Genomic DNA, 16189 nt, shown 5'->3' with positions numbered 1-16189 from the left:
GGGAGGTCAGAAACAATTTTTAAAACTTACTTTCTTTTTATGAAAGAGCTCAAAATAGAAAGGATGAAAATTCCCACCAGCAGTAACTGGTATTTGATTGTGTGGTTCAGAAGTGTCTTAGCTGTGCCAGATGTTGTGTCTCTGGGAACCATTAGATGCGAAGCCTCAGGGATAGAGTCAAATAGTCATTGATCCACATGCTGATAAAACTCACAATATTGATTTCATCAAAACCATGCTTAAACAAAAAAATTCAATTCCCCTAAGTCAGGCTGTGATAAGGAAGCAGTTTAGATGGGCAACCTGAGAGTGCAAAGATACTTTTCTGATTAGTGAGTACATTTCTTCTGCTGAACACTGCTTTTTGAGGTTAAGCAGAAATCACCAAGAGCTTACTTGGGAGAATAGAAATCTTTTGCCTATTTGTATGATGCTTCAGTGACTACCTAACCACCTCACGGAGACAAACTTTTTAAGCAAGCTCACTCAGTGTGGTAAAGTGATAGGCCCCATCTCTTTTTCTCCTTCCAATGAGGACATAAGCAGTAATACTGAGTGAGCATTCTGAAGATCCGCTAATTAATGCTTGGGTCATCTAAATGCAAAGAGATACATGAATAGGAGAATACCAACATGCTTTTCTTTTTCATTAATAAAGTTGAGAAGATACACTGCCAAATTAACTTTTCTAGATTGCAATTATTGCAGAACCATTGAGCTAATGGGTCAATGTCATTAATGGTTGAAGCCAAACCACCGAATTAATTTATGGATGGTGATTAGAGGGACAGGGCAAACTATTTGATTCAGTCCATCAATAGTGACACATATGGATGGCCCTTTCAGTTTCCAAAGCTCTTCTATAGTTCAGCCCGAGGTGCAATGTTTTTACACCCATTTTAGTAACGAGGAATATAAGGCCCAAGGATATTAAGTGACTGCCCCAAGGTCATAAAGCTGTTAAGTAGGGAAGCTGGGTGAGGCCCAAACATAGAACTTATGATTTCCAAATTAATACTTTGATCTTCTCTTTCTGCTTTCTGTTGGGACTGCTTATGGGCAATAAAATGACTGTGGCGATACTGAGATAGGAAAAACACAAGAACGAAGGAGAAAAATTGTGGCCACTGTCTCTCAACCAGGCTTCTTCACTTGTGAGGAATTGAGAGTTGATTTATTATATGACCAAGAAGAGAATGGCCACAAACGCTGAGGTCACAAAGATAACCAGCTTCTCTTTAATTTGTTCCAGATGGTCGCAAAGTTCTAAGCACACAGCTCTGCTCTGTACCATTTCTGTCTCCCTTTACTCCTGTTACCAACATAAATGAGTTTCATGGCCATAAGGCGAAAGGAAGGGCCTGTAAACACCTTTTATTTAGCTTATAGGAAGAGATTTTTATTTTTTCAGAGAAAAGCTTTCAAAACTACAATCACTCTTCTCATTGCTTACTCTGGGCAGTGCCCACAAACTCCAGATGAACCAGTGATAGATCATTCATTTGTGTTGCTTGTTTCACTCATGGCTTTCCATATCCCTAGTCACTTCTCTTCCAGAGACCTCTCTAGTCCAGTAGTTCTCAGTGAGGGGTGATTTTCCCTCCCTCCAAACCCAGGTACATGTGGCAATGTCTGAAGGCTTTTTTTTTATTGTCTCTACTGGGAGGAGGGGACTACTGGCATCTAGAGGGTAGAAGCCAAGTATGGTGCTAAATTTCCAAAAAGCACAGGACAGCCTCCCTCCCCCAACAGAAATGATCTGCCTTCAAATGTCAATAGTATTGAGATTGAGAAACTGTGTTGTCAACGGCAGTGCTGAGAGAGGCAAGTGGGGGAGTTGCAAAATGAAGTAGGATTTAAAAGCCTGCTATTTGGTCTCACAAAGAGGCTGAAGCTGAGGCTGGGGACCGGGAGGAAGGAGAAGCGAGGGGGCTGAAATTGGTAGTGTCCCCAAATCTTTTAAATCGAGAGTTCTAACTCTCTGTGCTCCTTTCCCCAGTTTCAAAGATAATCAGGAATTGGCTGCGTGTGGATTGTTGGCTCAGGGCAGACTTTCTTAATCACTCCCTCTTGAGAGAAGCGAGGGGGCTGAAATTGGTAGTGTCCCCAAATCTTTTAAATCGAGAGTTCTAACTCTCTGTGCTCCTTTCCCCAGTTTCAAAGATAATCAGGAATTGGCTGCGTGTGGATTGGCTCAGGGCAGACTTTCTTAATCACTTCCCTCTGATGAAAGACCCATTTCATCAGGGTAAATGGCACAGAGGTGGTACCATCTTCCCAGCAATATTCACAGATCGGACTCTGTGACTAACACATTTGCAAAGTTTCAAAAGACCCCTCCGACAGCCTCTCTACTGCCTCATAAAGACCACAGATGAAAGAAGAAAGTCCGAAGAGATTCATAGAGTATTTGCTTGGAAGACTGCAAAAAAAAAAAGAAAATCAGGTGTAAATTTTTTTTTTTGGCTTGGGGCTGTCAGAGAAATCTCCAGAAAAAAAAAAAAAGCTGATCCAACAACTGGTCAGATTGTTTCAGATTTTCCGGGAGCACAGCTTTGCTAAGTCATTCCAAAGCAGTTTTACCCAAGTTGACATTGGAGAGAGTGACCAGAGTCAGAGTAGTATAAGATATAATAACACTCCAAGTTATGACCTGAAGTGGACTTGGAAGGCCTGAAGCACATCTGAGGGCTTTGAGCACAGTATAGGTAACAGGTAGGGAGTCACTTCAGTTTGTACGAATTTCTACAGCACAGAACAAAAGTGTTAACTGAAGTCTCAGGTGAGTTTATTGGAATGAGAGAGCCACCAAGACCTACATTCATTTGGATGAGCTTGATTGGCGGACCCTCCTGATCATTTTACCATATCAGGTGACTTTGACATAGGCAGGCTTCATTGCTACTAAAGGCAGAACACTGCATTGGAATCAGAAAACAGAATTGACAATATCTCCTTCTGCCTCTGCCACTAGTTAGCAGTGCGACCTTGGATCTGTCACTTCTCTCTGTTTCATTCTTGGTGTTTGACTAGATTATGTTTCAAGGGCTTGTAGCAGTTTTCCAGGTTACTTCCTTTGAGCAATGAGGTAGTTTTATGAGGGAGATAGTACAGAGATGGATACTTAATGATCAGGTTCTTGGGTGTCTTCCAGGGTCTTCACCATGCACTTTTTTGGGGGGCATATAAACTCTTATCCCTGCAGAATGGCTGAATGTTTAACGTAAAATGTTTTCATTTAAAAGACTGTGTGGCTTCCTCTGATTGCACAATTTCTCTTCGTGTCCATGCGGCTGCTGATCAAATATTGCAAAGCCATCAATTACCCTAGGACAAATGCAGAGGGCCATGTGCAAAAGTTCTGGCCAATTACATAAAGCAATATGCCAGATGCAAAGTAAGTGAAGGGTTTTTCTCGGTATTCAGGGTTCAGTGAAAAAGTAAGAGGGGCAGCTATGCCAAGAATGAAAAGCCAGAGCTTGCCAAGTGCTTCTTTAAGTAGCTTTAGCCAATGTGAGACTAAACAATGCATTAAATAGGCATACAGCTTACTGCAGTTAAGGAATTGCATGTCAAATAACAGCTCTTTGCTATGTTTTAAACATGATCTCGCATATAGATAAAGACAAACAAAATGCTGGGTTGTCATCGCCTTCATCTAACAGCTAATAAGGCCTGAGGATTTGAACTTTCCAGGCAACAAAAAGTAATGCTTTATGATGTCAGAGCCTGCTGATGTCTCACCCAGAGGTGTAGGATGGAACTTTGCCAGGGCAGCAGCTCAGTGCAAACCGATTTTTTGCCACCCTGGTTGTTAAAGGTGCCTGGCTGCATAAAAGAACAAAGGCCTTGTAGTCCATTGTTGTTGAGAACAATGAGAAATCTCCTTGGGAGATCTTGTGCCTGTTTTTAGTGTGTCTGATTCTTTGTATGGGCTGTGAAATCAGAAAGAAGGCTGCTAGAGGGATGAGATCGGCTCTTCACCGAGGCCTCGAGGAATGCTGGCATGTTGTATGATGTCTGGACAAGGTCTACAAAGACCCAGAGAATTCGAAGAACACCCAAACTCTCTTTTGGATCCAAAATGTCTAACCTACCAGCCACTGAAGATACAAGACATTCCAATATCCATGGTCCCCAAACAACTGGTTGCGTGATACCTGCACAGGTATCCAACTTGGCTGCTCCCACTACTCATTTCATGGTTAAGTTGGGGAAGTCTCTTTCTGCCTGGAACACTATCAAGATGATAGTGCCTTGTGACCACCTCTCCCTTACCCCCTCTCTCATGGCACCCTGAGAAAGGTCCTTGGTCCAAATAATTAGCTCTTCTCCAGTAGGTATTTGAGAAGAACCGAAAGAACTAATAATTGCAAAAAATTGAAAGTTGAGGTTTGCTGGAAGAGGAAGAGGAAAACTTGAAGTTGGCCTGAGGAGGGACTCCCCCAGATCATATTGCATAATCTGGTACCTATAGGTGAACTATAGTGTTCAGTCTGAGTGGAGTCCAAGAATCCAGTCTGGGAAGGCTCTTGAACAGCAGCAGCCTTTCATCAAAGAAGACTTTTCTTGTGCACCTTGAGGAAATTATGTTATTTCCTAAAATTTTATAGAAGGTGAAATTACATGGGTATCTCCCTCATGCCTCCTTTCAAAGAAGTGTTCAAAGTCAACTAGTCACCCAGGGATTCTTGTTCCTTATTTCTCAAAAGAGGACTGGGATTTTGGAAGTGTCTCCCTTTGCTCCAACACTTTGGGCCTCTATACATTATGAATGGCCAGATGAACATGCTTTTTGGAGACAAGAGACCTTAGCTTTGGTTCTGGATCCATCCAGTGAGGTAAATGACAAAATCTCAGTGTCTCGCATTTCACATTTGTCCAATGAAGCAACAATGCTTGCCTTCCAAGACTGAGGTATAGATAAGTTGAAAGAGCTGATACTACTGAATTTTGAAAAAGTAACTATACTAGTCAAGCATAAGACATTTTTCTTGTTAGTGACCCTACTATATAACTGTTTCTGCTAATAGCAGATTATATAAGCTGCGCCTAAGGAGAGAAAATGAGTGCATAATAAATTGGCTGTTCAGATACCTCAACCTTTGCAACAGACTCTGCAACTAATCCCAGAACAGAACAAATAAGTATCATGTGTATGGTGCTTACCATGTGCCAGGAAAAATTCTAAGTTAATATGTTCTAATGTATTAACTTTTTAAACCCTTACATCAGTTCCATGAAACAGGTCCCATGTTACAGATGAGGAAGTTGAGGAACAAAGAGGTTAAGTAATTTGTTCAGGGTCATCCCCAAGTAAGCTACAGAGGTGGTATTCAAACCCTGGATTCTTGGCAATAGAGACCATATTCTTGGTGTTGGACCCTTCACTCTTTTGCTTCTTACAATTTTCCATCAGGGATGAGATGGTCTTGAGAGCATTGAAATGTCATAAAAATGGAAATTATTTTCTAATTTTGCATAGAAACCATCACTTTCATAGTGGTTCCTTGGTCCTTAAATATGTCACTAGACATATTTAAAGAGTAGTAGAAACTACTTAGGGTCAATATAAAAAACATTGTTTTTCCTTAAGAATATCTGTGGCTTATTAGCTTAGTAGCACTAATGATGAGGTCAGGGCATTAAGATCAAACCCTACATATGCCAATCAGTTTCAAAGAGAAGAGTTTTTTTATAGCCAATGACTGGATTAACTTTGACCAGCTGCCATACAAATGCATGGCTGGTGGTCTGCGAGGTACCAAGCCAAAAAATGCCAAGGTGCAGCATAAATCCAGCCCTACTCAAGCAATGCTAAGTAAATTGGGTGACTATATCTTTGAATGACCCAAATTGTACCATCTCTGCTTTAATTGGAAGGCAGCATCAATAGGCTAGGGGAAAACTTTTGGTCAAGGTTTAGAAGGCTACAGATTCTTATTTTCTCCTTCTAATTTAATAAAGGGCAGCTAAAATCTGACCTCACTTGTCCCCATCATGTCCAAGAGAGTGAGAAAAATGTAGATGAGACCTGTCTGTTGGTCTTTCCCAGCAAAGGAAAATGGCAATCTACTTTCATGAGGTATGTGCTCCTTTGACCAGATGAGCTGTGTATATTCTCTGAGGGGTTGAAAACCAACTTAAACAAACAAAAAAGAATGTGGTTCTTCTTTCTTTAAGTGGGCATAATCTTCTCTTAGGGAACAGACAGAATCTAAAGAAGATAAAGGAAATGAAAGATTCTTTGGTCACTACTTAAACCCAAGGTCCACCTTTCTTCAGTAGTGCCAAATCTTTGTTAATTACAACCTAGACTATGAGTCTGTTAAAGTTGGAAGAGGTCATTTACTTTAACAAAATCTCCTTGTTTTATAGACAAGGACATTTCAACCCAAGAAGTTTAAGTGTTTGCCAAAGTCTTACAACTAATGAGTGACAGGTCTGGGAGCAGTTTTCTGAGCACAATATTTCAAATGAAAGAAACTTGAGTTAATAATAATAACCTAGATGGAGGAAGGTTGTTTCAATCAATAACAATGAAATTCATGGCAAAGTTTCATGTGGACTCTATATAAACAGTATGTTTTAACACACAAAGAATGCCATTTGTTTATTCAGATCTGTTCTTAATAACTATGCATTGGAAGTACGTTTTATAAAAGCTATAAATCTGGAAGATCTGAAAGGGTAACCAACTTTCTTTTCTAATTGATTTACTTCTCTGTTTTTTTCCAGACTGCCGAGGTAAAGCATATATAATTTATTTAAGGGATTGTTTATAGACTACTAAAACTAAAAAGGACCCCAGAAACTCACTTTCTTTTAGCTGCTGTTAATTGAAACCATCCAAGATGGTTGGTTGTCCATCAATATTTTTTAATTCTCTCCAAGGAGAGAAATTCCACAAGCCCTTGAAGAACATGTTAAAATGGTTAATGGCTCTCAAAAATTATGTCTATAGTAAACTTAATGTTTCCTCTTTCACTGGAAGCTCTTTTCCTCTTGCAGTTCCACACAAAATGAGGTTATAACAAACCACTCTCTGTGAAAGCTCCATCAATCTGGTAAGATAACAGCTAGTTGTTTTTCAATGTGCCACCTCTATTAAGCCACCATTTTTCTCATAGGACTATGAGCACACAAGACTGGCTGATACACTCTCTTACTCTGATGCATAGGGAAGAATCAGTAATTAGCTCTTCATTGGAACTTTCATTTCAGAAAATGTCTGGGGAAGCTGCATTAATTATAGAGGAAGTGTTTCATTTAGCTGGGAAGATGCTTACAAAAAAGATAATCTAGATAGTTGTTTTCCACAGTGCTCTAGTGGGACTGGGGCTTGTAGAGAAATATGAGCTCATTCACAACACTGGGTCAATCTATACAAAATTAGCATGACAGAAAATTTTATTCAGTTGTGTATCTAATAAGGTTTTTTAAAAAATCTTTCCTTGTTAAACATTCTGGCCCAACAAAAAAGATAGATATGGAGGCAGTTTTCTTTCAGATGTTTGAATTTCAAACTAAGATAAAAAACTGCCTTCCACTACTAAAAAAAATTTATACTTTCAAAATGGGTCTTCAAGCAGCTTAAGGTACAAGGTGCAGCCACAATAAAACTTTGAAAATAAGGGTAAAAAAATAGTAAGAGTCAATTTACAGGGGATGGAGGTGGAAAAGACTGCTTTGTTCTAATAAGATTTCAAAGACTGTAAATGCTTAGAGCTGACTTCTTCACACACAGTAAATCTCAGGGGACAAACAGGAAACTAAGTAAAATTTGTTGACAACAGTTAATGCCTGTAAGAATAATTGGCTCAGACACAAAATAGACCATCATTGTAGCTTGGGGGATAACTAGGATGCAGCCATAAGTTTGTTAGTATATATTGTATTCATTTTTTAAAAAAGTAACAGTTTTATCAAATAGCTGCATAAATGTGAGGTGAGAATTGTCCAAAGAACTTGATAAACCTAATTCTTGATGGTGTTGAAGACTAAGATCTCAAACAAGTAATTCCATTTTATTCAACTGGATTCAATTCAACTCAATTCAATCCTGTCAGTTCAACAAATATGAGCCACTACTATAGTAGTCAGGCATTGAGTGAGGTAGTGGGATTTAATGGTAAATAAATATAGCATTTCACATCAAGGAGCCCATTGAGAGGGTAAATCCTGGTTAGGTGATTTCAAAAATGGGACAACATATTCAGGAAAAGTATAAATGATTCTAATCTAATCTCCCATTGTTATTTTTCTCTTATGACACTTGATAATACTTATGTGCATTTTTTAACCTCCCAACTAGTGACTAGACTGTGAATTCTTTGAAGGCAAAGTCAATCTCTCGCATTTGTTTCTAGGTCTCATTGATGACTGGTATAGGGTCTTACACAGAGCAGATGTTCCATCAATGTTTTGAGTTAAAGGATTTAAATGGGCTAACTTCTCTTGGGCAAACAGGATTATCCAGTTGAGTAGAAAGTTAATAAGAATACTTTTGTGCATGAGGGTCGACATCAGGGAAAGGATTTAAATAAGCCACAGAATTGTATAAAACAGAACTTATGAAACATAGACTCTCAATGACAACGCCGACGATAATAATACACAATTTATAAAACACCTTCCTTTTCAAAGTCATACTCTAAACATCAAGAGTTGCCATAGAATAATGTGCCCTTTTCAATTTCAAAGCATTTGCTTAAATTGGATTATTGTAGTAATAATAAAAGAATCCTTTCAGTGCCTTGAAGTTGGTTTCCATCATAGCTGTCCAATACTCTTAAGTGTCAGTGTGAACATATATATGTACCATGGGGTTACTTGGGATGAAATCATTCTTTCCATTCTCATTTTACCATCATCGTCATTGGAGGATCCAGTTTCCATGCACTGTGCATGGAAATCCTGGAGCATATCACGTTGATCAGGACACTTCACCCTGGCACATAACAGAAAACACTTGTGGGCTTGGTAATCACCTGGTGAACTGGATCAAAGGAAACTACACAAATGGATTATCAAGGCAAGAGAAATCCTCTTGGGCATAATAAGTGAGGACTACTTATTCATTTTTAATGTGGACCAGTAGCAGCACCGTAAAGATTAATGACAACCCTTTGCTGAGGGAAGTTGATGGGACACATTTGCCTTTTGTAAAACAAGTCTGCTGCTTGATAAGAACCCACCTGGTGAACTCATTCATCTGCACTGCAACCAAGAGCTGGATAGAATCACGTTATTGCCAGAGAAATAGATGAATTAGCTCAATTAAAGTATTGGCTGGAAACAGAGTGGGCTTTTGCCCATTCAAATAGTAGAAAGCACATCTCATTCTCTGTCACTAGTTGTTTAAATTCTATTTGTTGCCAAATCCACAATGTGTACAGATCATCAGTCCTCCTTTCAGCCTCTTCCTTCCCATCCCTCCACCCACCCACCCCAGAAACCTATACGTGGACCCCTGTCCCAGCGCCCCTCCTATGCCCCTTCCCCATATCCACAACCTTCCCTGGGAAGAAGATGAGAAAGACTTGAAATGTGTGAGTCAACCCGGGAGCTATTCAAAACTTAGTGGGTGACTGAGGTAAGCTGTCTACACTTGAGCGATATGAAGCTCTAAGAATGATTCATGCTCACCGAGGACCTGAGCGTCAGTTTTCTGGAACTCTCCAAAATTCCAAAAAAAAATTATACAGAATGAACATCTGGCATTAGATTTCACTGTACTGTAATGTACAAGCTTCTGGCATAGATTCTTTAAGTGATGAGTTCCCTCAGGCAGCACCGACTTTTGTTTGTGCTTATTATTTGCAAGCGTTGACTTGGCCGTCTACTTTTTATTGACTGTCGACTTTTTAATCACCTGAGACCTCCGTGTGGAATAAGTAACCCCACACTTGTCAGAAACCCCTTTCCAGATGGTGATATCACTGGAGAGCCTCAGAAAAAGGCTGTGCCAAAGGAAGGCAATAAACAAAAACTCAAGGTCAATTTGTGTAGAGGGCAAATGAACCTGGCATTTCTGTTTGCATTGATAAGAGCCTGTGTATTTGCAAACATCCCTTTCAGGGAAGTTCAACTTCTGTCTGTTCCTGGTGATTTCATGTAGCATGGAGACATGGGATGTGCCCTCTTAATTTTTTTTCCAAGTCCACCTTATTATTTTACTCCAAATTACTTGGCACTTCAAATAGATCTACATGTTTCCATATGCTTATATGTGCACACAAAGGTTTAGAGAACAAAAACCTCAATCCCAGAGGGTCATTCTGTCCCCTCCCTTCACTGAAGGGAATGGGAATGGTGAGGGAAAAGCATAAGAGTTGCCTGAGTGCCCATCAGGAAATAGTTAAAAGACAAACTGCTAAGGAGGAAAATTCCATCTGAAATCTACAAAACCTGCCACAGCCCCACTGAAACACTAGGCTTACTTTAAGATGAGGAATCGCAGGCTGAGGGTGGCTGCCAGCCACGGGCAGTCATTCAGTTCTTCACACACTCTCTGTGGTTGTAAATCCACAGAGCTGTAAGAGGGAGGGCTACTTACTGAAATAAAAGCCCCTGTCTCCACACACGAACTGAAGAGCGTCCACCAGCTCAGCCCCGCAGAGTGTCTCCGGTCCAGCTGTGACGGAGCTGGTGAAGGTGAGCAAGCACAGGGCCAGGTAGAAGAGATGGGAGGACGACATGATGTGTACCTTTACCTGCCGAGGAAACAGAAGGAGGGTCATGTTTCCTCCTGGGTCCTTGCAAGAGGATTCGGGGTGGGTCACGGGTGCACTGAGCCCCCCACACACATTCCATCACTGTCATGAATCAGAACCACCCTGCACAGAAGGGCAACAGCGTGCACGAGAAACCGCGGGGTGGCCTGAGCTGAGCACATCTGGACACCAAATGACCTGTGTGTAATCCCCTTGCTACTAGGAAACCTTGGAGAAGTCCTCCATGGACCCCTTCTTTATGGGTTTCTAAACCTTTTAAATTATCAAAAGTTAAATTGTGCTCAGTCCAGATTTGGTGCCAAATATGTTTTATTAATTTACATTCTCTAAAGACAGGCCATCCACAGATAGCATATGCATTCATTATTGACCAGAATATTAAATTAACCAGACATCCTTCCCTAGCTACTGATTAAAAAGAACTTACTGTGGCTTATAAAAATACTATATATCATTATAGAGTTTGTTGTGTTTTTTTTTTTTGAGAGAGAGAGAGAAAGAGAGAGAGAGAGATTTCTTACCTGGGGGATATCTTACCTACGGAAGTTAACACAACCACAAGTGGGAATATAAAAAACAGAAACAAGAAAAAATATGAGGATTTAGGAATGAAATTGGCTCTTGCTAAGTAGACCCTACTCTTTCTGCATTCTAAAGCCCTTTGTGTCAAGCTCAATATCACATCAACACGTGTGTAGAGAATGCTTTCCATGAACAGGGCACCAGGCTCAAAACCTACAAAAGCTTTTTTTTTAAGTCCCAGGAATTCTGACTTCACCTCTTGGAGGGACTTATGTGACACTGAATAAATTTTATAGCAAAATATACTGAGGGACCCCTGGTTGGCTTCACTTCGCAGTGACAGACAGCCAAGTGGCAGCCCTGCCAGAGGCAGAATTCCTGTGGCTCACAGCTCCATCCTCACTCTCAGTAGAAGAAACAAGGCTAAGGTGATCATTAAGTGTTTCCATATTGCTACTTGTGGCACAAAGCTGTGGTTTCTTCCAGGAAGGCTCCCAAAGCGAGCAGCTTCCCTGTTCTTAGATGCATCTACTTTCAACAGCATTGGAAGAGTCATCAGAATAGGTTAAGTGAAGGACCCTATTAAAGGTCATGGAGTTAGACTGGAAGCTATTAGGATAAAAAGAGCCTCTTTGGAACCTCCTAGTAGTGGCAGGTCCATTCAACCCCATCACTTTTGGAGCAACAGACTCAAGTCATTGATTTTCTGCCATGCTCCTTGCTCTCCATGCACTCTCCACTTAATGCTTCTACATCAGTGGCAAAGTGTGTCCCATCCTTTTAATTAAGATTTCCATGTTGGTAGCCAGACCTTCAGCTCAGAAATTGGGGGTGGGGAGAACCTTGGACTCTTGTTAAACAGTTGACTACAAAAAACACCTTCTATTTGCAAATCATCATAAGTAATGGGCATAAAATAGAAGAGGAGGTAAAAGCACAATTGAACATTTCTTCCATTTTCTCAATAGGACTCTACTGGAGTCTTATGGAAACCCTCCACACACATGAAGCCCAAACCACTGAGACTGCTAGAAACAAATCATCAACCAATCCTCATTTTCCTCAGTTATAAAATAATTAGTGGGGCTTTTCCCCTTCAATATTTCCAGTGGAAACCTCAACAAAACCAACTCAACTGTACTTCATTGCCCTTTCAATAAAGCTACTTGTAATTGATCTTACAGAATATACCCACACTCTGGCAATGGGTCAGTTCTAGGATGTATCCTTATGCTATCAACCTTATTTCTCCATAGTAATGCTCAAAGTCAAGCACTTGCAATTATAGATGCCTTTGAGTTCTTCAGTTGTCATGTAATCCAGGGGAAAAGGTACTCAACTTACAGCCTTAGTGAACTGATAACATCAGTAGATGTCAAAACTATATTTTAAATAGTTATTTCTGGTATAACACATTTAAGCCCAGCAATACATATAAATCTCTAGCATTTAAGAATTTAAGATTTTTTTTTACAGCTTTTTCTCTTTTGCTTAATTATATTGTCAGATAAATGTCAGCACTTACAGTTCTAGGACAAGATAGAACCTTTAATGCATGTTCCTTTAGTTCACAAAACAGTTCAGTACACCCACAAAGAACCAAAGAATTTATCACATTATGTGCCCCCAAACAGAAAACAATAATGAACTTGTTTAGGAGTTAAAAGTTTGAAACAAGTGGCCCCATATGTTCATCATTCCCTTGGCCTTTTGTTTTGCCAAACACAAAAGAAATGAAGAGAGAGAAAGGAAAAATATGATAGAAAGAAAGGACGAACCAGAAAGAGAAGAGAAAAAAGAAGAAGAAAAAATATCAGAACACTCTTTCTCAAAAATCCCCCACAAATCCAAAATTTAAAAGACTTTTCTTTTTATCTTAAATCAATGGAATATCAATTGATTCCAGATGTCTGGGCTACAATGAAAATGCCTAGCAGAATTTGAGGGCAATAGTCATAAGAAAATACTCACTGTAGGTGTAACCATTTTTGTTTGTTCCAGATCTTTTACAGCAGGTCAGGTTGAGTATTATGAGGCTGATGTGAATAGAAAACTGAGGACTTAAAAACATGTGCTGCTTTGTGGGTGGGGTTTGTGAAAGCATCTAGTTACATTTGGACACCCAAGCAGGTATGCTATGAGTCTGGGTAAACTGCCTTTTGTCCATTCAAACAATGAACAAATTATACAGCTTGGATTTGAGTCAATCTTTTCCCTTCAATCAAGATACCAATTTCCATTGTACCCCAGACAGTGACCCAGGCTCCAGCCCTCTCCCTTACCATCTCCCCTCTGACTCAAACACTTGGAAAATGTCTTGAGACTCAGAGTACAATCCATCACCTTGTGAGTTCTGCCTCCAGACAGGACATCTTTACTCCCTGAATGACATCTGAAAGACAACTCACCTCCCTCAAACCACGTCCTGCCCCAAATGCAGGAAAAAGGAACACCTTATTGCTAGCTCTGCTTTTGAAAAGTTCAGCATACACAGCATGGAAAGTTCATTTGGAGACAGTTTTCCAAACTTGTAATTAAGGCAGACATAACACTCAAGGGCCTCTTGTAGGGAGACAAATCCCCCACCTGTCAGACCACATAGCATATATGTATGTTGACTTGATTTCTTTTAAAAGCAAAGTAGCCAGCCTGTGTCTTGGCATCTCAAGGGCAGCAGAATCAGGTGCCCGGACAAGGATGGATCCTTAACTCCTAAGCCACTTACTCAGAAAAGTCCCGGCAGTGGAGTATTTGAAAGCAGCAAATGAATGCAGTACCCAGGAGCTGGGACATTTTATGAATTGAGACCTCAGGCAATTTCATCGGGAACCAGTGACAGCAGCTTAAAAGTGCTTGCAAATTGGAAAAACACATGCCTTGAAGGATATAATTTTGCTGAGAATGGAAATTTGAACTGGGGCCAGTGATTGGAAACGAGAAGTCGCGGCACGGACGGTGGCACCCAAATTGACCTAAAGAGACTTTGCAGCACCTAGTGTAAAGTCCGAGTTTTACAACACAACCCCCCAAGCCCAAACTTCGCCCAAGAAAGTCCTCTTTAAACCAGAAAACTTGGACAAACAGTTACTAGAAAGTTTCTGCTTCTCATATACAGTATGCATTTGTTTAAATTATATGAATATGCAAGTTCAGCAAGAGTTGTCAAGTTCTTTTTCAAGAGCAAATTAAACTCCTCTCTAACTTGGACTTTCTGGGCAGAAGTGCAGAGAGTTCCGGGACCTTAGCTCCAAAGATCATATTTAAAAGATTTAATATCATCTAAAATGTAATTCTCAGTATGTGGCATGCCTTATAATAAAAATCCTGACAAGTTACACACACACACACACACACACACACACACACACACACTCACATACATACGTAAGAACAATTTCTTAAAATTAAACATCTGCACGCAAAAAAAAAAAAAAACTCCCAAGTTCATATCCACTCTTGATAGCCCTTAACCATAGACAGGATTTAAAGGACTCTTCTCTAAAGACACCACTGAACCCCGGTGAAATGGAGGATTTAGCATAAGTACCTTGCAATCGTTTCTACTCATACATATCTCTGTGTAAAGGCATCTATCTCCCGGAGCTATCTTTTCAAATCCCACAGAATTGCACATTCAGCAATTTATAAATAACTCCCAGTTCCGAAACAATGAAAATTCTAAAGTGAATAACATTTCTAGGAAGAAGCAAGCAGTACACAAATAAAAGCAAATCCCCCAATGATTTCAAAGAGTAAGAAATATTTACCTTCAAGGAATCACAAAAGCAGCACTTAAATAATTGGGTTGGAAGACTGCTGACTTTTCCCATTGCTTGTGAAGTGCAAAGTCTGGAAATGAATTGGTTAGCAGGAATAATGAGGCAAGAAGAAATCCAGAGAGATGGGAGATGTTGAGAGCAATGTCACATTTCAATTTTGAGGACTTTATTCCATTGCGCAGGCTCTATCTGCTCTGAATTTAGCAGTGACAGTGAGGTTTAGCAAACAGAAGAGGGATTTAGAGAAAATCCTCACATTTATCTACAAAACACAGACACTGTAGACAGGAAACAGCTGGGGGAACATTTGCCTTCTCTCTCTCTCCCTCTTCTGGCAAAGTTATCGCGTAAGGACTTTTTTGGGCATGATGACAAATAACATCATACCTTTGCATTTTAAAACTAGAGCACAGAAGCATTTTTTTTTCTCTTAAAAGGTGTGTTAGTGACAGGGTGAGCAGATATTAAAAATATTGATGCTACTATAGGAGGTGAGGATCTGTTCTCTGATTAACTTTCTCCTGGGCATGAAGACACACATCTGTTAATACACCTTATCAGTATTAAAGGAGGGTATGTGGCGGGTGGGCAAGCAATTTCACATTCTAGCAAATGCAAAATAAAAGAGTGAAGCAAAGACACCCCAAGCAAACCTACGATTTTAACCCTGAAGTGACTAAGGTAGACTCGGTTGGAAGACAGCACTGGGGTGACCCCTTGTCCTACTTGCCAAGCCAGAAAAATGATCTCATTTCCCAGAACCTAGAAAAGGGGCAGGCAGCGTCGCAATTGGCTCCCTTTAGGAAGACACCGGTTCATGCTTTTTGCCTGAGACAGGGCAAAGACTTTGCTGAGCTGTAAAGCCAACTGAAAAAATAAAATCTTTTTTTCTTCCTTCTTCTACTAGGCTGCCTATCACCCTCCCTCCCACCCCCGTCAGGGGAAAGGACAAGCTATTTTCCCATTGTTCATATTTTTCTGCATAACTTGCAACTGTGTGTGTGTGTGTCTCTCTGTGTGTATGTGTGTGTGTGCGTGTGTGTGTGTGTGTGTGTGTGTGTTTTCTTTCTCCAGTGTTTGTGTGTTCTAAATAACACCAGCTGGCTAGCAATGCCCTCTCAAGGGTTATGATGTCATTCAGATCCCTCCACT

At 40.2% G+C, this 16189-nt stretch overlaps 1 protein-coding gene across 5 annotated transcripts in view; it reads right to left on the bottom strand.

The window, feature by feature from the left end:
- IGF1 (insulin-like growth factor 1 (somatomedin C)) overlaps positions 1–15409 on the bottom strand; it is a 71695-nt gene extending 56286 nt beyond the window's left edge. Inside the window, exons 1-2 of one of the 5 annotated variants that reach the window (XM_005880710.2) lie at positions 15026–15409; positions 10559–10715 (exon numbers count right to left, since the gene is read on the bottom strand). In XM_005880710.2, the coding sequence (XP_005880772.1) occupies positions 10559–10715; positions 15026–15088 (220 nt within the window). In that variant the 5' untranslated portion in view covers positions 15089–15409. Of the gene's footprint in view, positions 1–10558; positions 10716–13229; positions 13355–15025 lie in introns of those variants that run through there. The other 4 variants (XM_005880712.2, XM_005880713.2, XM_005880711.2 and 1 more) reach the window with 4 other exon arrangements.
- Positions 15410–16189: the final 780 nt, after the last annotated feature.

This window comes from Myotis brandtii, unplaced genomic scaffold (assembly GCF_000412655.1).
Source record: "Myotis brandtii unplaced genomic scaffold, ASM41265v1 scaffold65, whole genome shotgun sequence".
Lineage (NCBI taxonomy): Eukaryota > Metazoa > Chordata > Mammalia > Chiroptera > Vespertilionidae > Myotis > Myotis brandtii.
The sequence above is the reverse complement of the archived record's forward strand: the minus strand, read 5'-3'. Positions and strand labels throughout refer to the sequence as shown.